Below are 22,713 nucleotides of genomic sequence, written 5' to 3' on the forward strand. Positions count from 1 at the left end.
GTAGAATCATCTCTCCATAAAAATTATATATTTATATATATCTTATCATAAGAGAATATGCAACGGCTACATTGCCACTTATTTATCAGAAACACTTTTTTAAAACATATAAAGCATTAGGCACTACCTGAACCCTAACTTCTAGATGACCTCTCAGGACGTGGCACAGAAAAGTTCCAAAATCTATATTGATGGGTTTTAAAATTAAAGAATGCTATCGTAACAGAGTTATCAAGATTGCCACAGAATAATCTAGAACAGAACCACATTTGCACTCTCATGAACTAAAGAATGAGGCATTTTAAGTGGAAGTGACTGATGGGATGGCTTTGCCAGCAGAATAAAAAGACAGGGGGTTAATAAACAGCTGCAGTGTAGCTGCTGACACACTCAGCACAGAGAACACACTGACTAACACTCTGACCACTGAATATTGAGCATCTACTATGTGCTGGTCGTCAGAGGGAATGGTTGAGGAGATTGAGACACTTGACGATTTTTATCCCAGTAAAAGCTATTTAAAGTGAATGGTTTGCTTATCAGATTATGTTTAAACCAGACTGGAGATTTAATGAATCTGACATGATAACTGGGGTGAGGGAAGATTTATCAATAAGACCAGAACATATATAAACACATGGAAATAGCATTTTCTTCCCAAACATGATTGTAATTAATGTAAGACATCACGTAGACACCATTTAAAACAAAAACCGAAAAACCAAAACAAAAACACTAATTAGCAGAGCTTTGGGCTTTTTCTTTCCTTATATCCACCCCAGCACCTGCTGCCTGTTCTAAGGATCCTCACCGAGGAGTGTTGGAAGTATGGAATCCAAGGCAATTCAAACAGGTAAGGGTTGGTTAAGTTCCAGGAAGAACAAGAACTGGTAGAGGGAATATCATTTTTGAACTTTGTAAGATTGTTGTTGATAGTGCTTGGAGTGGCATCCAAAAATGGTGAGCTACAAGTTTTAAAGAAGAGAAAATCTGCACGTCGGGTTACATTTAAAAATAAACCATCGAGTCTCATTTTGGCTTGATTCATTGCTGTCCACTCTACTTTAATAGTCATAGGTTCAAGACCACCACCACGCTGCCCCTACTGGATTTTTTAAAAATTTTATTGAAGTGTAGTTGACTTACAATATTATATTAGTTTTAGGTGTACAATCTATTAAAAATTGCATATTTTTCTAGATTATACTCCATAAAAAGTTGTTATGAAATATTGACTGTTTCCCTGTGCTGCACATTATATTCTCGTAACTTATACCTTGTAGTTTGTACCTCTTAATCCCCTTCACCTATGTTGCCCCTCCTCCCACTCCCTCCCCTTTGGTAACCACTAGTTTGTTCTCTGTCTTCGTGAGTCTGTTTTATGTTTGTTGTATTTTGCAGAGTCCACCCATCAACAGATGAATGGACAAAGAAGATGTGGTATATATATACAATGGAATATTAGGCATAAAAAAGAATGAAAATTTGACATTTGTGACAACGTTGATTTTGGGGGAGAGGGAGTGGGAATAACACTATTAAGAATTCCACCTCCGCCTCCCAATGACCCGCTATTGAAGAATCTATTCCCCAATATAGAGAGTGTTAGCTCTGATAGCCTTATGAAGAAGTTATCCAAAGACAGCTCTCACTAGCATAAAGTAAGAGTCCTAGATCTTTTAAATTTTCCACTCATAAAATACCAGAACAGTAAAAGGGTTATTTCATTGATTCTTAAAATATAAAAAAAAAAAGTTTAGGGGGGGCCTACCTGGTGGCGCAGTGGTTGAGAGTCTGCCTGCCGATGCAGGGGACACGGGTTCGTGCCCCGGTCCGGGCAGATCCCACATGCTGCGGAGTGGCTGGGCCCATGAGCCATGGCCGCTGAGCCTGCGCGTCTGCAGCCTGTGCTCCGCAACGGGAGAGGCCGCAGCAGTGAGAGGCCCGCGTACCGCAAAAAAAAACAACAAAAAAAGTTGAGGACTTTTTCCCAAAAGCCATAGGGTCATGGTATCTATATTAAACAAGTACCCGAATTCCCTTTTAGAAAAAAACCTTTTTCAATCCAATTATGTGCATTCGGGTGTACAGGATTTATCTAAGTTACCAAAATTGGAAAACATTAGGTCTTGTATAGAATAGAGAATTATAAACTGAAGTCAGGATTTAATTTCTTCTAAATGTTTGGCCTTAAAGAGTGGACAATGAGGGCTTCCCTGGTGGTGCAGTGGTTGAAAGTCCACCTGCCGATGCAGGGGACACGGGCTCGTGCCCCGGTCCGGGAAGATCCCACATGCTGCAGAGCGGCTGGGCCCGTGAGCCATGGCCGCTGAGCCTGAGCGTCCCGAGCCTGTGCTCCGCGACGGGAGAGGCCACAACAGTGAGAGGCCCGCGTACCGCAAAAAAAAAAAAAAGGTCTTTTTTGTCCCATTAGGTTTTCTCCAGGGGAGTGATTTTTTAATCAGTTCTCTGTTGTAACATAATGCAGAAAGAGGTCACTGGAAAAATTCCTTTAAGGTGTATTGTTTTCAGGTGCGTGTCACAGGCCAGCTGGTTCTCATTTTACTTTCTATGAACTACTTGTTAAAAGTAAAATGTTTATAGCACAGGGAGATCAGCTTCAGTGCTTTGTGACCACCTAGAGGGGTGGGGTAGGGAGGGTGGGAGGGAGATGCAAGAGGGAGGCAGGCAGACTCTCAACCACTGCGCCACCAGGGAAGCCCAAAAAAGACCTTTTTAATTGAAGTATACCATCTCACACAGAAGTTTTAATGAAATTGGAACAAGAAACAGATCAATTCAAGATATAAGATCTTTACATTAAAGTCTCTTCCCATGGATTCTGAAGAGACTGTTTCCACAAAGACCACTAAGAAAATTCCAGCTCAGGCTTTGGACCATCGGTGCCACCAGTTAGCATTTCTGGAGACTGAAATTGTGAAATTGAAATGACGAATGGCCAGGCTAGAAACAAAGGCTACAGCTTCTACTTAATAATTTTACTCGGGAGATTTGGCTTCCAACATTACCACAGTGCTAGAAAGATTACAGAGAAGCACTTTTATGTACCGCCATGATTGGAGTCTTGTGTCTTCTGACTACGTGCTTACTGGGGAGACATTCAAAAACACTGTGTTATGGCAAAATAAAAATTTCCATAATCCTAACACAGGGACAACCTCTGTAAACACATTTAGGTGTATACTTTTGCTGTTACTCATTTTTAAATTGTCATACTGGATTACCATTTTTCAACCTGTTAATTTATACAATAAATATTCTCATGTAAATAAAATATTTCCAAGGACATTTCATAGGCATATAACATTCAGTAACGTGTTGCTATTAAATGTGTTATTTCAATCAAAATTCTATTAACTGGGGCTTCCCTGATGGCACAGTGGTTGAGAGTCTGCCTGCCGATGCAGGGGACACGGGTTCGTGCCCCGGTCCGGGAAGATCCCACATGCCGCAGAGCAGCTGGGCCCATGAGCCTGTGCGTCTGGAGCCTGTGCTCTGCAGCGGGAGAGGCCACAACAGTGAGAGGCCCACGTACCACAAAAAAAAAAAAAAAAAAAATTCTATCAATTGTATATAAAGTATGGAAAATGGATACTGTGTGCTCCTTATTTCTCTTATTAATTAAAAATGTATTCAATAGTAAGTTCCAGTATAGCAGAATAAAGATCACCAAAAATTCACTTCTCCAAAAGGGAACCCTCCCTACACTGTTGGTGGGAATGTAAATTGGTGCAGCCACTACGGAGAACAGTATGGAGGTTCCTTTAAAAACTAAAAATAGAGTTACCATATCATCCAGGATTCCCACTCCTAGGCTTATGTCCAGAGAAGACTCTAATTCAAAAAGATACATGCACCCCAATGTTCATAGCAGCACTGTTTACAGTAGCCAAGACATGGAAGCAACCTAAATGTCCATCGACAGATGAATGGATAAAGAAGATGGGGTATATACACACAGTGGAATATTATTACTCAGCCATAAAAAAGAATGAAGCATTGCCATTTACAGCAACATGGATAGACCTAGGGATTATCATACTAAGTGAAGTAAGTCAGACAGAGAAAGACAAATATACGGTATCACTTAATGTGTGAAGTTTACAAAATGATACAGATGAACTTATTTACAAAACATAAATAGACCCACAGACATACAAAACAAATTTATGGTTGCCAGAGTGGGAAAAGGTGGGGTAATGGGTAAATTAGGAGTTTGGGATTAGCAGACACAAACTACCATATGCAAAATGGATAAACAACAAGGTCCAGCTGTATAGTACAGGCAACTAGATTCAATATCTTGTAATAACTACAATGGAAAAGAATCTGAAAAGAATATATATATATATATATATATATAAAAAACGGAATCCCTTTGCTGTACATCAGAAACTAACAACACTGTAAATCAATTATATTTCAATTAAAATAAAAAAAACACAAAAATTCACTTTTCTAAAAAATAAAAGACAAAAAAAACTGGCAGAAACTGTCAAATTTAACTTTCTCACAATTCTAGAAATTAACCTAAGGCTTGCAACCATCCAAGGAGCATGTATTCAAGACTAATGGTGGAATCTCACCGTTAGTGAGATTTGTGACATTCTAAGTTGTTCTATGCCAATTCCTATCTCCCCAACTCCATAGTACCCATGAAAACCAACAGCCTAGCAGAACCCAAAGAACACAGAACAGTCTGGGGCTCCCTAAAATCCCATCCCCAGAGAACTGTCATTACTGGAGCTCTGTGGAAGTTTTCCTGAAACCCTGGTCTTAATTTGACTTAACTCAAAATATGCTCAATTTGAATAGACCTAGATCAAGTAAGCAGATTGAATTAATAATTAAACACTACCCACAAAGAAAAAATCCAAGCCTACATGGCTTCACTGGTGAATTCTACCAAACATTTAAAGAATTAATACCAATGCTTCACAAACTCTCCCAAGAAACAGAAGAGGACAAAACTGCTCAACTCATTCTATGAAGCCAGTATTATCTGGATACCAAAACCAGACATCACAAAAAGAACTACAGACCGATATACTGTATGAATGTAGATATGGAATTCCTTAATAAAATACTAGAAAAGTGACACATAGACAAATGGAAAACAATAGGGAGAGCCCAGAAGTAAACTGTTACATATTATAGTCAATTAATTTATGACAAGCCAAGAATCCACATTAGGGAAAGTAGAGTGTCTTCAATAAATAGTATTGGGAAAACTGGACAGCCATATGCAAAAGAATGAACCTGGACCACTATATTACACCACATATAAAAATTAACCCAAAGTGGATCAAAGACTTGAACATAAGATCTGAAACCATAAAACTCCTAGAGGAAAACATAGGCAATATATTTCTTGACACTGGTCTTGGCAATGTTTTTTTTGTTTTGTTTTGGATCTGACTCCAAAAGCAAAGGCAACAAAAGTAAGAATAAACAAGTGAACTACATCAAACTAAAAAACTTCTGCACAGCAAAGGAAGTCATCAATAAAATTAAAAGGCAACCTACTGAATGGGAGAAAGTGTGTGTAAATCATATATCTTATTAGGGGTTAATATCCAAAATATGTAAAGAACTCATACAATTCAATAAAAAAATCCAATTTTTAAAAACAGGCAGAAGATCTGAATAGACATTTTTCCAAAGACAACATGCAGATGGCCACTAAGTACATGAAAAAATGCTCAATCATCAGGGAAATGCAAATCAAAACCACAATGGGATATCATCTCACACCTGTTAAAATGGCTATTATCAAAAAGGCAAGAAATAACAAGTGTCAGTGAGGATGTGAAGAAAAGGGAACAACTGTGCACTGTTGGTGGGAATGTAAATTGGTGCAACCACTATGGAAATCAGTATGGAAGTTCCTCAAAAAAAATTAAAAATAGAATTACCATATGATCCAGAAATTCCACTTCTGGGTACTTATATGAAGAAAATGAAAACACCAATTCGAAAAAATGTCTGCACCCCACCATGTTCACTGTAGCATTGTTTACAATAGCCAAAACATGGAAACAACCTAAGTGTCTACTGATGAATGAATGGATAAAGAAAATATATACACACACATACACACACACACACACAAATGGAATATTATTCCAGGATAAAAAATAAAATCTCACCATTCACGACAACATGGATGGACCTTGAGGGCATTATGCTAAGTGAGATAAGTCAGATAGAGAAAGACAAATACTGCATGATCTCACTTATATATGGAAAGTATACATAACATACTTAAAAAGCAAAAACAAACAAAAAAACCCAAGCTCACACACAGAACAGACTGGTCAGACTGGTGATTACCAGAGGCAGGGATTGGGGGTGGGCAAAATGGGCGAAGAGGGTCAAAAGGTACAAACTTCCGGTTACAAAATCAATAAGTGATGGAGATGTAATGTACAACATAGTGACTCTAGTTAATAATACTGTATTGCATATTTTCAGTATACTTTTAAGTATATCTTGAAAGTTCTCATCACAAAATATGAAAGTTTGAAGCTATGTGTGGTAATGCATATTAACTAGACTTATCATGGTGATCATTTTGTAATATATATATAAATATTGAATCATTATGTTGTACACCTGAAACTAATGTAATGTTATATGTCAATTATACCTCAATAAAAATTTTTAAAAAGAAAAGAAATTCATTCAATAAGTACATTAAAAGATACGCAATATCATTAATCACCAGGGAAATGCAAATCAAAACTACAATGATACCATTTCACACCCCTTGAGGTTACCAGAATCCAAAAGACAGAAAATAGCAAGTATTGGCAAGGATGTGGAAAAACTGGACCCTCATACACTGCATGTAAAATGCGACAGTCACTTTGGGAAAGTCTGGCAGTTCCTCAAAAATGTAGCGTTACCACGTGACCCCGCAATTTAACTTCTACATATTTACCCAAGATAATTCAAAACTTGTGCACAAATGTGCATAGCAGCACTATTCATAATAGCCAGAAAGTGGAAACAACCCACCTGTGGTATATCCATACAATGAACTATTATTCAGCAATGAAAAGGAATTAAGTATTGATATATACAATATGGATAAACTTTGAATACATGCTAAGTGAAAGAATTCAGTCACAGAAGGCTACACAGTACATGGTTCCATTTATATGCAATGTCGAGAATATGCTAATTTATAGAAAGAGAAGTTACATTAGTGGTTTCCAGGAGCTGGGGGAAAGCAGACCGGGGAGTGACTGCTAATGGATATGATGAGGTGCCTTTTGGGGGTGATTAAAATACTCTGGAATTACATAGTGTTGATGATTGTACATCTTTGTAAATATACTAAAACCACTATATTGTACACTTTTAAATTTTTTAAATAAACTATTCTTCCCTACTCCATGACGGGTAGTTAAACCAAGTGATAAAGCCCTGCTTTTTTTTTTTTTTTTTTAATGCTAACTAATAGAATTCTAGATGCTACCCTTTGATGGAAAATCTTCATAATAAATAAAAGTAAACCTGAGAAAGAAATGAAGCCACCAAGGAAGAGATCCTTTGTACCATATAACTTGTTCAAAGAATCTGACTTGGTAAGGTGTTAAATCAAAATCCCCCTCCCCCACCCCTCCACCCAGTCCTGGAACTTGAGAATTTTCAAAACCATAAACCAAATTGTTCCACACATACAAATCTATCCTTGAAAGTATAATTTCAAAAGGGTCTTGTAATACTGAAAACTTTAAAAATGGTTTCCATGCCCTAAGAAAATAACCTTTAAAGAAATCTAGCTCTGATGGGTTGTTTCATTTCATAGTTTTCTGTCCCTGTCATAACATTGTAGTTGATCTCTGTGCATCGCTCTTACTACCTCTTATTTAATTCTATAAACTTTGTAAAGCCATGCTATCAATCTTTTAGCCTTTGTTGTTTTTTCCCTTATGCCCATAGTAAGTCATGCTTTGAAATATGAGAAAGGTACATGAAGGCAAAAGAAATTAGAAATATGCGTACTTCAAAAAAGAAGTTGAATTAGCAAGTTTTGTGGATGTAAAGTAGTAAACTGAAGGAAACTGGAATTGTTTATATCACTCACAAACCACACACCTCTCCATAGATAGTTGAGTTATTCTCCACATAATGTTTCTCTACATACATATTTTTTTAGTTCATGTTGTAAAACCACTGCATGTTAAGTGCAAAGTCCATTTTTTCTTCCTCCACCAAAGGTCAATGTTGAATTGCCTGAAAGTTCCTGTCAGAAAATCCAGGTTCGTTCCCGCTCTCCCGCTCCTTAGTTCTATTACCTTAGACAAGTTACCTAGACTTGACTTCACTCTAGCTATATAACCACAAAGAAAAATGAAAAATAGAGGAGGTTGTACCACCAAGGATCAAAAAATTACAACCTTAGCCAATAACTCCAAGGAGTATATTTGAAAGGGCAATTATAGACCAAACTCATTCACGGACAGAGATGTAAAAATTATCAAAGTACTAGCAAATTCACCTCTCGTCAAACATTCTCAGATCTCTCCTTCTGAATCCCCCTAGTGCTTTCTATCTCTGACAAACATTGCAATCCACAATCTTCCATTGCCTCCTTCTTCCAAAGAAGGATGTAAATCTCAATTTACCAGTATCTAAGCTTCAGTCCTTCCTCTGTTGGACAGCTCCATGACTTGGGGTAAATTGTTAGCCTTTTTAGCCTCAGTTACTTAACATGAAAACTGGGAATGATACGTTCTTTTCAGTGTTTCTAGACTTTAGGAGATCTAAGGACCAAAGATGTATGAGTGGTTGAAAAGTCATAATAAAATATATGGCAATGTATTCTCCCCAATGGGCCATGAGCTTTTCAAGGCCAAGTCCTGGGCCCCATTGGTCTTTCTATTCTAAAAGTATCAAACTCAAGTGTCATAAAAATGAGCAGGTTCTTCACCTTTGGCTTTGACCTTGACTCCACCCATCTTGCACCAGCTAGGCACAGCAGCCACTGCAAGGTAAGATGGGGGGCGTAGTTTGTTATTGTGAAATGGTCACAGGTCTTACCTCTTTCTGAATCCCACACTCAATGACAAGATAATTAAACTCATACCCCTTCTCAGTTAGGCTGGTGACAGGACAACCAGTTCTCGGAGACACTTCATCAGAATGCAAGAGGTGGCCTTGACCAAGGAGAGTCAGTGGAATAACAGTCCAGAATGTACAAGTACACCCTATGGACACTGTTGAAAGAATCCAAAAAAGAAAGATTCAGATAGAAATTTTTGTCCTAGAGGACACTGAAAGAAAATGTGAGCTTCTTATTAAAATATATATATAGATACATATATATATTTATCTATGTATATGTATATATACCCCTTAGAACACCCTTGACAGATGCAGTGTGATTGTTCAGATAAAGTCATAACAGTTGTGAGTGAAAATTAACCTCAGGTCAGACTTGCAGGCTTATCTGGAGACATCCTCCATCTCCTTCACCCAGTGCCATTTCCTTAAAAACTACAGACTTAAGCTAAACGTGGGATGCTATCTCTGCTTCACTTGCTGTGTGGGATGGGCCCCAGACTGGAGGAGCCTCAAGCTGGTACGATGGCCTTGGGTCTACATGACAAAACCAGTGTAAATGATGGGTGGGACATGAAAACAGCAGCTTCTCTGTAGCCTCTGGCCCTCCTCTAAAGCAGCCAAACACACCTTTTGTGGGTGAAGAGACAAAGGAAACCATATATTCGAGCAATATATGGTTCTGCCAATGTAATGAAGATCTGTACCTGCTGTGTCTCCTGCCCTGTATCCTTCTATAAAGCAAAATGAAGATAGTCTTAGATTAAAGCCTATTGGCGTCTGGTGAGTCTGACTATGAAATCGAATCATCCACAGCCGTGGGCCCTCATTAATTCTACTACAAGGAATATATCCTAAGGAAGTTTTTAGATAGAGATGTAAAGGCATTCTTACAAATAAAGCTATCCATCACTATATTTTCATGATAAGGAAATACTAGAAATAAAAAAATGTTTAAAGTACTACATAGAAAGTAAACTTATCTAGTGACTTTTTTAATAAAGAAAGAGATATAGAGTTTAGGTGAGAAACAATGACTGTAAAGTAAGCCACAGTTCTGACACATGGACAAAGTAAGTGGGTTGCAAATAAAACAACAGATATTACCAAAAAAAAAAAAAGAAAAGAAAAAAATCCCACTAACTCAAAAAGATACATGGACTCCAATGTTCATAGCAGCATTATTTACAATTGCCAAGTCATGGAAGCAACCTAAATGTCCATCAACAGACATGGGGTGTGTGTGTGTGTGTGTGTGTGTGTGTGTGTGTGTGTGTGTGTGTACACACATATACATATATACAATGGAATACTACTCAGCCATAAAAAAGAAGGAAATCTTGCCATTTGCAGCAACATGGATGGACTTGGAGGACATTATGCTAAGTGAAATAAGTCAGACAGAGAAAGGTAAACACTGTATGATATCACTTATATGTGGAATCTAAAAATATAACAAACTAGTGAATATAACAAAAAGAAGCAGACTCACAGGTATAAAGAACAAACTAGCGGTTACTGGGGGTGGGTGCATTATAGGGGTGGGAGAGTGGGAGGTATAAACTATTGGGTGTAAAGTAAGCTCAAGATTGTATTAAACAACACAGGGAATGTAGCCAATATTTTATAATAACTGATTAAATGGAAAGTAACCTTTAAAATAGTATAAAAGATTTTTAAGCAGATATAAAAGATAATTTTATGACTTAGGAAAAATAAATGAGGAGAGAAAAATGAAGATCTTTGTTTCCACGCCTCGATTTAGAAGTAACACACAAACACTCAAATAGAGTTACAGATGTAGAAAACAAAATTATGGTTCCCAGGGGGTAAGGGGCTGGGGGGGATAAATTGGGAGATTGGGATTGACATACACACACTACTATACATAAACTAGATAATAAGGACCTGCTGTATATCACAAGGAACACTACTCAATACTCTGTAATAAACTATATGGGAAAAGAATCTAAAAAAGAGTGGATACATGTAAATGTATAACTGATTCACTTTGCTTTGCACCTGAAACTAACACAACATTGTAAATCAACTATACTCCAATAAAAATTTTTTAAATAAATAAATAAATAAAAACAAGGGGACAGGGGATGACCAGAGATAGGGGGCTGGATGATGAGTAGATCAGAATGGGACATGGAAAAGAAAGCTGAAACTTCAAGCAGGGAAATCTTTTCCCCAAGGCAGGGTGAATGAGGTGGAGAGCTGTGCAGTGGAAAATACCTACATCTAAAAGGAAACATAAAAAATAGCTCTTGACATCCACCAGAGGGCAGACAGCAGAAGCAAGAAGAACTACAATCCTGCAGCCTGCAGAAAAAAAAACACATTCACAGATAGACAAGATGAAAAAGCAGAGGGCTATGTACCAGATGAAGGAACAAGATAAAACCCCAGAAAAACAACTAAATGAAGTGGAGATAGGCAACCTTCCAGAAAAAGGATTCAGAATAATGATAATGAAGATGATCCAGGACCTCAGAAAAAGAATGGAGACAAAGATCGAGAAGATGCAAGAAATGTGTAACAAAGACCTAGAAGAATTAAAGAACAAACAAACAGAGATGAACAATACAATAACTGAAATGAAAACTACACTAGAAGGAATCAATAGCAGAATAACTGACGCATAAGAATGGATAAGTGACCTGGAAGACTGAATGGTGGAATTCACTGCCACGGAACAGAATAAAGAAAAAAGAATGAAAAGCAATGAAGACAGCCTAAAAGACCTCTGGGGCAACATTAAACACAACAACATTTGCATTATAGGGGTCCCAGAAGGAGAAGAGAGAGAGAAAGGACCCGAGAAAATATCTGAAGAGATTATAGTCGAAAACTCCCTAACATGCGAAAGGAAATAGCCACCCAAGTCCAGGAAGTGCAGAGAGTCCCATACAGGATAAACCCAAGGAGAAACATGCCGAGACACATAGTAATCAAATTGGCAAATATTAAAGACAAAGAAATATTATTGAAAGCAGCTAGGGAAAAATGACAACATACAAGGGAACTCCCATAAGGTTAACAGCTGACTTCTCAGCAGAAACTCTACAAGCCAGAAGGGCGTGGCATGATATACTTAAAGTGATGAAACGGAAGAACCTACAGCCAAGATTACTCTACCCAGCAAGGATCTCATTCAGATTCAGTGAAGAAACCAAAAGCTTTACAGACAAGCAAAAGCTAAGAGAATTCAACTACAGCAAACCAGCTCTACCACAAATGCTAAAGGAACTTCTCTAAGTGGGAAACACAAAAGAAGAAAAGGATCTACAAAAACTAACACAAAACAACTAAGAAAATGGTCATAGGAATATACATACCGATAATTATCTTAAACGTGAATGGATTAAATGCTCCAACCAAACGACACAGGCTTGCTGAATGGATACAAAAACAAGACCCATATACATATGCTGTCTACAAGAGACCCACTTCAGACCTAGGGACACATACAGACTGAAAGTGAGGGGATGGAAAAAGATATTCCATGCAAATGGAAATCAAAAGAAAACTGGAGTAGCAATACTCATATCAGACAAAACAGACTTTAAAATAAAGAATGTTACAAGAGACAAGGAAGGACACTACATAATGATCAAGGGATCGATCCAAGAAGAAGATATAACAATTATAAATATATATGCACCCAACATAGGAGCACCTCAATACATAAGGCAACTTTTACCAATGGACAGATCATCCAAAATGAAAATAAATAAGGAAACAGAAGCTTTAAATGATACAATAGACCAGATAGATTTCATTGATATTTATAGGACATTCCACCCAAAAACAGCAGATTACACTTTCTTCTCAAGTGTGCACGGAACATTCTCCAGGATAGATCACATCTTGGGTCACAAATCAAGCGTCAGTAAATTTAAGAAAATAGAAATCATATAAAAAATATATTCTGACCACAGCGCTATGAGATTAGAAATGAATTACAGGGAAAAAAACGTAAAAAACACAAACACATGGAGGCTAACACATGGAGGTTACTAAATAACCCAGATCACTGAAGATATCAAAGAGAAAATCAAAAAATACCTAGAGAAAAATGACAATGAAAATACAACGATCCAAAACCTATGGGATGCAGCAAAAGCAGTTCTAAGAGGGAAGTTTATAGAAATACAATCCTAACTCAAGAAACAAGAAAAAATCCCAAATAAAAAATCTAAGCTTACACCTAAAGGAACTAGAGAAAGAAGAACAAACAAAACCCAAAATTAGCAGAAGGAAAGAAATCATAAAGATCAGAGCAGAAATAAATGAAATAGAAACAAAGAAATCAAAAGCAAAGATCAATAAAACCAAAAGCTGGTTCTTTGAGAAGATAACCGAAATTGACAAACCATTAGCCAGACTCATCAAGCAAAAGAGGGAGAAGACTCAAATCAATAAAATCAGAAATGAAAAAGGAGAAGTTACAACAGACACCACAGAAATACAAAGCATCCTAAGAGACTGCTACAAGCAACTCTATGCCAATAAAATGGACAACCTGGAAGAAATGGACAAATGCTTAGCAAGGTATAACCTTCCAAAACTGAACCAGGAAGAAATAGAAAATATGAAGAGACCAATCACAAGTAATGAAATTGAAACTGTGATGAAAAATCTTCCAATAAACAAAAGTCCAGGACCAGATGGCTTCACAGGTGAATTCTATCAAACATTTAGAGAAGAGCTAACATCCGTCATTCTCAAACTCTTCCAAAAAACTGCAGAAGAAGGAACACTCCCAAACTCATTCTATGAGGCCACCATCACCCTTATACCAAAACCAGACAAAGATACTACAAAAAAAGAAAATTACAGACCAATATCACTGATGAATATAGATGCAAAAATCCTCAACAAAATACTAGCAAACAGAATCCAACAACACATTAAAAGGATCATACACCATGATCCAGTGGGATTTATCCCAGTGATGCAAGGATTCTTCAATATACGCAAATCAATCAATGTGATGCACCATATTAACAAATTGAAGAAGAAAAGCCATATGATCCTCTCAATAGATGCAGAAAAAGCTTTTGACAAAATTCAACACCCATTTATATAAAAACTCTCCAAAAAGTTGGCATAGAGGGAACCTACCTCAACATCATAAAGGCCATATACAACAAACCCACAGCAAACATCATTCTCAATGGTGAAAAACTGAAAGCATTTCCTCTAAGATCAGGAGCAAGACAAGGATGTCCACTCTCACCACTATTATTCAACATAGTTTTAGAAGTCCTAGCCACGGCAATCAGAGAAAAAAAAGAAATAAAAGGAATACAAATCGGAAAAGAAGAAGTAAAACAATCACTGTTTGCAGATGACCTGATACTATACATAAAGAATCCTAACGATGCTACCAGAAAACTATTAGAGCTAATCAATGAATTTGGTAACATAGCAGGATACAAAATTAATGCACAGAAATCTCTTGCATTCCTATACACTAATGATGAAAAATCTGAAAGAGAAATTAAGGAAACACTCCCATTTACCATTGCAACAGAAAGAATAAAATACCGAGGAATAAACCTACCTAGGGAGACAAAAGACCTGTATGCAGAAAACTGTAAGACACTGTTGAAAGAAATTAAAGATAATACCAACAGATGGAGAGATATACCATGCTCTTGGATTGGAAGAATCAGTATTGTGAAAATGACTATACTACCCAAAGCAATCTACAGATTCAATGCAATCCTTATCAAATTACCAATGGCATTTTTTACAAAAGTAGAACAGAAAATCTTAAAATTTGTATGGAGACACACAAGACCCCGAATAGCCAAAGCAGTCTTGAGGGAACAAAATGGAGCTGGAGGAATCAGACTCCCTGACTTCAGACTACACTACAAAGCTACAGTAATCAAGACAAGATGGTACTGGCACAAAAACAGAAATATAGATCAATGGAACAGGATAGAAAGCCCAGAGATAAACCCACGCACCTATGGTCAACTAATCTATGACAAAGGAGGCAAGGATATACAATGAAGAAAAGACAGTCTCTTCGATAAGTGGTGCTGGGAAAACTGGGCAGCTACATGTAAAAGAATGAAATTAGAACACTCCCTAACACCATACACAAAAATAAACTCAAAATGGATTAGAGACCTAAGTGTAAGACCAGGCACTATTAAACTCTTAAAGGAAAACATAGGAAGAACACTCTGACATAAATCACAGCAAGATATTTTTTGATCTATCTCCTAGAGTAATGGAAATAAAAACAAAAATAAACAAATGGGACCTAATGAAACTTCAAAGCTTTTGCACAGCAAAGGAAACCATAAACAAGACGAAAGGACAACCCTCAGAATGGGAGAAAATATTTGCCAATGAATCAATGGACAAAGGATTAATATCCAAAATATATAAATAGTTCATGCAGCTCAATATTAAAGAAACAAAGAAGCCAATCCAAAAATGGGCAGAAGACCTAAACAGACATTTCTCCAAAGAAGACATACACATGACCAAGAAGCACATGAAAAGCTGCTCAACATCACTAATTATTAGGAAATGCAAATCAAAACTACAATGAGGTACCACCTCACAGCAGTTAGAATGGGCTTCATCACAGAAAATCTACAAACAACAAATTCTGGAGAGGGTGTGGAGAAATTGGAACCCTCTTGCACTGTTGGTGGCAATGTAAATTGATACAGCCACTATGGAGAACAGTATGGAGGTTCCTTAAAAAACTACAAATAAAATTACCATCTGATCCAGCAATCCCATTACTGGGCATATACCCAAAGAAAACCATAATTCAAAAGGACACATGCACCCCAATGTTCATTACAGCACTATTTACAATAGCCAGGTCATGGAAGCAACCTACATGCCCATCGACAGACGAATGGATAAAGATGTGGTACATATAAACAATGGAATATTACTCAGCCATAGAAAGGAACGAAATTGGGTCATTTTTTGAGACGTGGGTGGATCTAGAGACTGTCATTCATACAGAGTGAAGTAAGTCAGAAAGAGAAAAACAAATATCGTATATTAACACATATATGTGGAACCTAGAAAAATGGTAGATGAACCGGTTTGCAGGGCAGAAAGTGAGACACAGATGTAGAGAACAAAGGTATGGACACCAAGGGGGGAAAGCCGCGGGGGGTGGGGGTGGGGGTGGGCTGAATTGGCCGATTGGGATTGACATGTATACACTGATGTTTATAAAACTGATGACTAATAAGAACCTGCTGTATAAAAATAAATAAATTCAAAAATTAAAAAAAAAATAGCTCTTCTCCCAAGCATGAGGATAAACTAGATAAATCACTTGCTTTGGGAGGGTGCGGAGGTAGAGGGAAAAAAGAGAGGAAGCAACACCACTACAGAAGTCAGGAAAATAAAATGGCAAATCACTTCTACTCAAAACAGCACACAGCAAAAGACCCAGCAACCTCTACACCTTCAGCAAAACATGAGAGCTGCTCTAGTACCTGACTCTTCCTCAGAAAACGCCGAAATTATGCAGAGAAGTAAAGATGATCGGAACCCCACAGAAGCCTTCACGATGTCAGCTCCCAACCAAAGACCCTGGAAAAACACAGGAAATTGGTAGCACCTGGCCTGTTTTGAATACTTTTATAGCCAATGCCACACCCAGCTGACTGCATTTACAAGTCACTTTGTGCTGATTGATTTTATTTTCCAGGAATATGGATTGTTTTTGCTGATTCAAATTGCTTAATATCTGGAAAATAGGGAAAGCACAAAGAACGAAATTAAACTCTTTATAAAAGCCACCATGTTTTATATTCAAAGAAAGACTTCTTTCTACCACCTGAAACTTGACATTCTCCTGATCACTCCAGTACAGAAATCAGGAATGCAAAGAAAGTACCACCACAAACCTTTGAGAATGTGACTTCTCCAGGCCCTCTGAAGTTCCTGGGAGAAGAAGTTCCTGAAGTTCCAGAGTGTCAATGTGTGTTTATTGAATTGTTGGGGAATGACATTTAGGGAGATATTTTAAGCCAGTAGTTTTCCAACCTTAGCAGGATCAGAATCACCTGCAGGGCTTGTTAAAACACAGATTGCTAGGCTGTGCCCCAGATTCTAATTCGAGGCTGCCATGGGGCCTAAGAATGTGTTTCTGAAAGTTCCAGGTGATGCTGATGTGCCGGTCCCAGGACCACACTTTGAGAACCACTGACTCAGATAAAATTACTTTAGAGAACCACATAGTTCAATGGCTCACAAACTTGAGGTTAATTATCAAAATTATCAGGAGGGTTATTTAAAAATGTAGATGTCGGGCTTCCCTGGTGGCGCAGTGGTTGAGAGTCCGCCTGCCGATGCAAGGGACACGGGTTCGTGCCCCGGTCCGGAAAGATACCACATGCCACGGAGCGGCTAGGCCCGTGAGCCACGGCCACTGAGCCTGCGCGTCCGGAGCCTGTGCTCTGCAACGGGAGAGGCCACAACAGTGAGAGGCCCACATACAGCAAAAAAAAAAAAAATGTAGATGTCTTAGTTCCACTCCAGTCCAATGGGATCTAATTGTAGCTGAAAGCTTTAGAGTACATCTGAATCACTGCAGGTTCTTCTGAAAAAATGTACATTTCTAGAGTCTAAACCAGAGGGACAAGGCCCAGGAATCTGCATTTTTAACAATTGCCCCAGGTGATTCGTGGAGGCTCATACTTTGAGAAACCTGGAGCAGAGGTCCTCAGGACTACTGATGAGGGAGGGAGGGAGGGAGGCCTCCAGTTCTCCTTCAGTGATTTCCATTTCATTTTCATCTGTTTTACATTGGAGCCTTTTTTTTTTAACCACCAACGTTATAAATCCTCTATGTCCTTTGAAGTGTAAGATCTTAATATTAAATTAGAAACTAGATGTGACTAGAGGTTGCTCCATAAATGTCATCTTTGATACACCAATGAGGAATAAAAAAGTAGGATTCCAAATCCTACTTCCCTTCATATATTCTCCTGGTATTTCCAACACCTATATAATATAAATGCTATAAATGTAAAACAAATGTTTTATAAATTTATAAAATTATACATTTACAAATGTAACACATTTATGTTATTTGTGCTAGTAGTTGTGCTCTTTTGAGGATCTGGAATGATCTAAAAGAAAACAGAGAGACCAGTCCAACCAGCATGATACTGGACCTAATTCCAGAATCGGCAACCTGAACAAAAAGCCTTTCCATAAGAGGGAAGAAAAACCTTCACACGAGGCAGCACTTCCCTCCTCCCAACTGTAGCTTCTTCTAGACATCCACACATTATAATAGGAAAAAAGAGGTGGGATAAATCAGCATGCCACCAGGCCATTTCGTACCACCTCCAGATCTGGGAAGGAAGGACCTCTGCTCACGACTCAGGCTCTAGAGGGCTTCACTCTGGCCTTCTCCACTGTGCCCTTCGCCTGGGGGAGAAGATGTGTTGGATCAAGAGGACAAGCCACCCAGAGCCCAAACCTCCAGAATTTTCTACCCAAATGGCCCTCATTTCACACCCAAGGCCCACATGAGTCTCTCCCCTGAGTCTGTCCTCCCTGGTGTGGGTACCCCTTGGCCCAGTGGGTGACCAAAAGGTAGTTGCCTACTAGAAATATGACCAGAACTTGGACACGTCATTTGTAGTGTCCACACCCATGCTCTCCGTGTGTGTGGGGCCCCTCACAACACAGATTGGAGTGGGATTGGGAAGAGAGGAGAAATTGGGCCACAGGCTATGGGTGGGCCATAAGTGGAGTGGAGATAGATGGTGGCTCTCACCACATTGCAATGTTCCAACACAGAACTCTGAGGACTCTGAAAATTCCAAATTAAAATCTGCCTTTCTATCTCATTATGAAAGTTGGTTCGTCAAAATAGGAGGTCAGAACATATCTTGTTTAACAGTTTCTTTGATTGATTTATAAGTTTTATAAGATATCTGGAACATGTGCCTCCACTTGTACCCTTGCTGCTGTCCCCATATATGCTGGTTAGGAACGGACCTGGGCCATTTGGGCTCAGCTCAGAGTAGCTGGTCCTGGGCCATATCTACTGACCTCCTTGGAAGCTCTTAGGACCTTGTCTAGCTCAGCCAATGACCGTGAAGGACCTGGATTTTACTAGACTTCTTGGTTCACCCCTCAATGTTCACCTCTAGTAAATCAAGCAAATAAACGGAATTACGTAAGTCGTGTTTAACAGCATGTACAGAGGCGAAACAAAAGGAGTACAGATTATCTCATAGTGCATTTACCTGATTAGATAAAGAAATACTGAATAATAGATGACTCTAATGTACTTAATACTTGGGTGACCTTGACTCCAGACCCTAGATGCTTAAATCCTGAATTCTCTCTCAGTCTTGCTGGAAACCTCCTCAATCTTCTACTTTTATTTTCTAGTTTGTTCCTATGTAAACTTCTAACATTTATCGCAGTGTGATTATAGGCCAATACATGTTATTAATTTATTATTTGGTTTAAGCACCTGGGGCGGTTCCTTTCAGCAAATATTTGACAACCTCTCATGTAGCAGGCATGCTGCATGGTGCAGTAGGAGATACAATGGTGAACAAGGAAGACTGACCCTTGCCTTTGAGGAGCTCACTGTCTGGCAGGGAAACAAACACAGTTAAGAAATATTGATAATTCTGCAAATAACTAATTGCATTTCTCGTATGTGCTACAAAGGAAAGTACAGAGTGCCAAGGGTGTAGATAACAGAGGAACATAACCAAGTCTGGAGGTGCTACGAGAGTGTCCCTGAGGAAGTACAGCTCCCCTTAACCACAAGGGATGCCTGAAACAGAGGATAGTACCAAACCCTATATATACTGTTTTCCCTATACGTACATAGCTATAATAAAGTTTAATTTATAAATTAGGCACAATAAGAGATTAAGAATAACTAGTAATAAAATAGAACAATTATAAAACATACTATAATAAATGGTAGGTGAATGTGGTCTCTCTCTCCCAGGATACCTTATTGTAAGAATGTAATGCCTTTTCCATTTTAAGGAAGCACTTTTCATGCACTGTGGCCTTCCCTTTTGCAGTTTGAGGTGGCTAGGTAGACTTGATCCTGGGTGAAGCCTACTGGGCCTCAATAGTTTGATCATGAATCTGTATCCAACCTCACTGGTGCTGGTAGAGCAGAGTAGACGTCGCTGGCAGGAGATTGGAGGGTGGGAGAAAAGGAGGATCTAGGGTATTTCTCCCCCTTAATCTCTCCTCATGAGACATCTCCAGTGAGGGTACCCCTGCCAGGCAGCACTACCTTCCACAGTTCCATGGCTTCCGTTGGCCCCTCCAAGTCTAGGGTAGTGACAGTCTGCAGTTGCTAAACTCTGGGGTGCCTCATCTTCTCCTATTTACTCTTTCAGCTCTTCTAAAACCCCTCCTTATTAGCAGAAAATGAGATATTAATAATCTGTGGCATGTGGTGGCATCACACTACTTAATTTGCCACCCGTTGCTTCTTACGATGATGAGCCAGTTGAAGGCAAGATTTCTGAAGGTCGGTTAGCTTCTGCAGTTGGCTGTGAGAGCGACAGGAATGATTTAGGAGAATATGGGGTGAGATGGCTACTTCTGACGTCATGGACCAGCTTACAGGAATAAAATTTTAAGTTCAAGATCTTAAGTTCTCTGTTTGACTTATGTTCAGAAAACCAGAGAACTTCTATACAAGCCTGACAAGATGTCATTATTTCTTATACCCACAGGCCAGAGGAGGCTGAGAATTAATGCCAAGAGCTAACTGTACAGCTTGCAGAATTATAATGCAAGTATAGCTTACAGCCCACCAAAGTCTCTGTTGTAAGGATTTGATCATTGACTAGGAAGGAGTGGGACCCTAAGAATCAAGATAGGTATTTTGAATATACTTGAAAGGACCTGAGAATCTTAATCATATAATCAATTTGAAACTTTCTTGTTAAAAGAATTAGCTTCTCCTATCCTGGCTGAACAGCCTAGGCTTCCTTTGCTTAAAGACCCTATAATAATCTAATTTGCGGCAGTTTTCCTGCAAGGATACGGCTGTTCTCCTTAAAGCCTAGACCTATGACCACTCATTGTCTCTGGAACCATCACTAGGGTTAGATCCCACTATGCCCCAGGAAGACAAGTGCAAAGTTTGATCCAACAGGAGACAGCTTAAACACAAAAATAATTACGAGATCTTTCTAATTTACATTTGCAGAAACCTAGGAAAGATATTTGGAATTGGATTCTTGGCATATTAGATCAAAGAAAACAATATAATGTTGGATCATGAGAAATATTAATGTAGATGCAGTTATCAGAGACTATGAATTGTGCTAACTTTAGCTATAGGAAGTGACCCCAACATTTTACTTGGTTGAAAGCTGGACTTAATAGTGACCTACATTAGGAAGGATGAGAGGCCAGAAATGCACTGTCAAATGCTTAAGGAGATGGGAATGTTGAAGAGAATTTATATCATGTGCAACCCACTCACCTAGCCTCTCTCTTCCTTGGGAAAGTCCAGAGAATACTCTCCTAACTATGACATTAAGAAATGAACTAGTGATGGGAAATGGATGAGAATGATAGTGAGAGACTTGACCATTGAAATTATCTCAGTCAGTCTGATGTGATCCTAAATTAGCCAAGATTAGATGACACTACTTAACCATCAAAGATAAGGTTGGAGCAATTACTATAACTGGTAAGAGAACCAGAGTGACAATAGAAGTGTTTTGACTGATAGACATCAGCTAATGAATAATGAGGTAGCTAGAAATGAAATAGATGGTCAGCTTACAAAAGTATTGCTTGAACTATATAACTGGAAAAAATTCTAAGTATCACATGTCAGTTATCGACTGCTGTGTAACTAATCACTCCAAAACCTAGTAGATTAAAAATCATTTTCTCACAAATCTATGGGTCATCAATTTAGGCTGGATTTAGCTGGATAGTTATTCTATTAATTTTGCCTGGGGTTATTCATGTTATTTTATTCACCTGGTGGCTAAACTAGTGCAAAATGATCTAGAATCACCTCACTCCTTGGCGGGGGTTGGCAGGCTGACAGCTAGACTGTCTCAGTTCTCCACAATACGGCCCTTCCATCAGGCTAGCTCATGTTCATACACACGGTGGGTCTCCAGATTCACACAACAGAACGCAGTGCAAAAGCAACTTTCAACCTTCCACTTTCATCATATTTGCTAACTTCCTATGGACCCAAGTAAGTCGCATGACCAAGCCCAAAGTCAAGTCTAGGATTAAGGAGATCTCCTGTATGGAAATATAAATTTTACAGACGTTAGTATACAGGTGTCACATAAAGCCTTGAGATTTAACGAGATCCAGGAACTGAACCCTAGAATATTACAACTTTTAGAAAATCAGGCAGTTACAAGGAACCAGCAAGAGAAAACGAAAAAAGGATCACTCAGAAAGGCAGGAAAAAAACTCCATAGGGCTTCCCTGGTGGCGCAGTGGTTGAGAGACCGCCTGCCGATGCAGGGGACGCGGGTTCGTGCCCCGGTCCGGGAAGATCCCACATGCCGCGGAGCATCTGGGCCCGTGAGCCATGGCCGCTGAGCCTGAGCGTCCGGAGCCTGCGCT

The 22,713-nt window shown here is 38.7% G+C and overlaps 2 protein-coding genes across 2 annotated transcripts in view; both read right to left on the reverse strand.

Annotated features, from left to right (window-relative positions):
- Window positions 1–22,713, reverse strand: part of STX3 (syntaxin 3) — a 145,225-nt gene that overhangs the window by 20,191 nt on the left and 102,321 nt on the right. The window lies entirely within an intron of this gene.
- OOSP3 (oocyte secreted protein family member 3) overlaps window positions 133–22,713 on the reverse strand; it is a 24,560-nt gene continuing 1,979 nt past the window's right edge. The window contains exons 2-5 of the mRNA XM_067749793.1: window positions 16,593–16,689; window positions 9,119–9,248; window positions 812–965; window positions 133–327 (exon numbers count right to left, since the gene is read on the reverse strand). Coding sequence (XP_067605894.1) covers window positions 253–327; window positions 812–965; window positions 9,119–9,248; window positions 16,593–16,689 — 456 coding nt within the window. The 3' untranslated portion in view covers window positions 133–252. The remainder of the gene's footprint in view (window positions 328–811; window positions 966–9,118; window positions 9,249–16,592; window positions 16,690–22,713) is intronic.

Source organism: Pseudorca crassidens, chromosome 9 (assembly GCF_039906515.1).
Source record: "Pseudorca crassidens isolate mPseCra1 chromosome 9, mPseCra1.hap1, whole genome shotgun sequence".
Classification (NCBI taxonomy): domain Eukaryota; kingdom Metazoa; phylum Chordata; class Mammalia; order Artiodactyla; family Delphinidae; genus Pseudorca; species Pseudorca crassidens.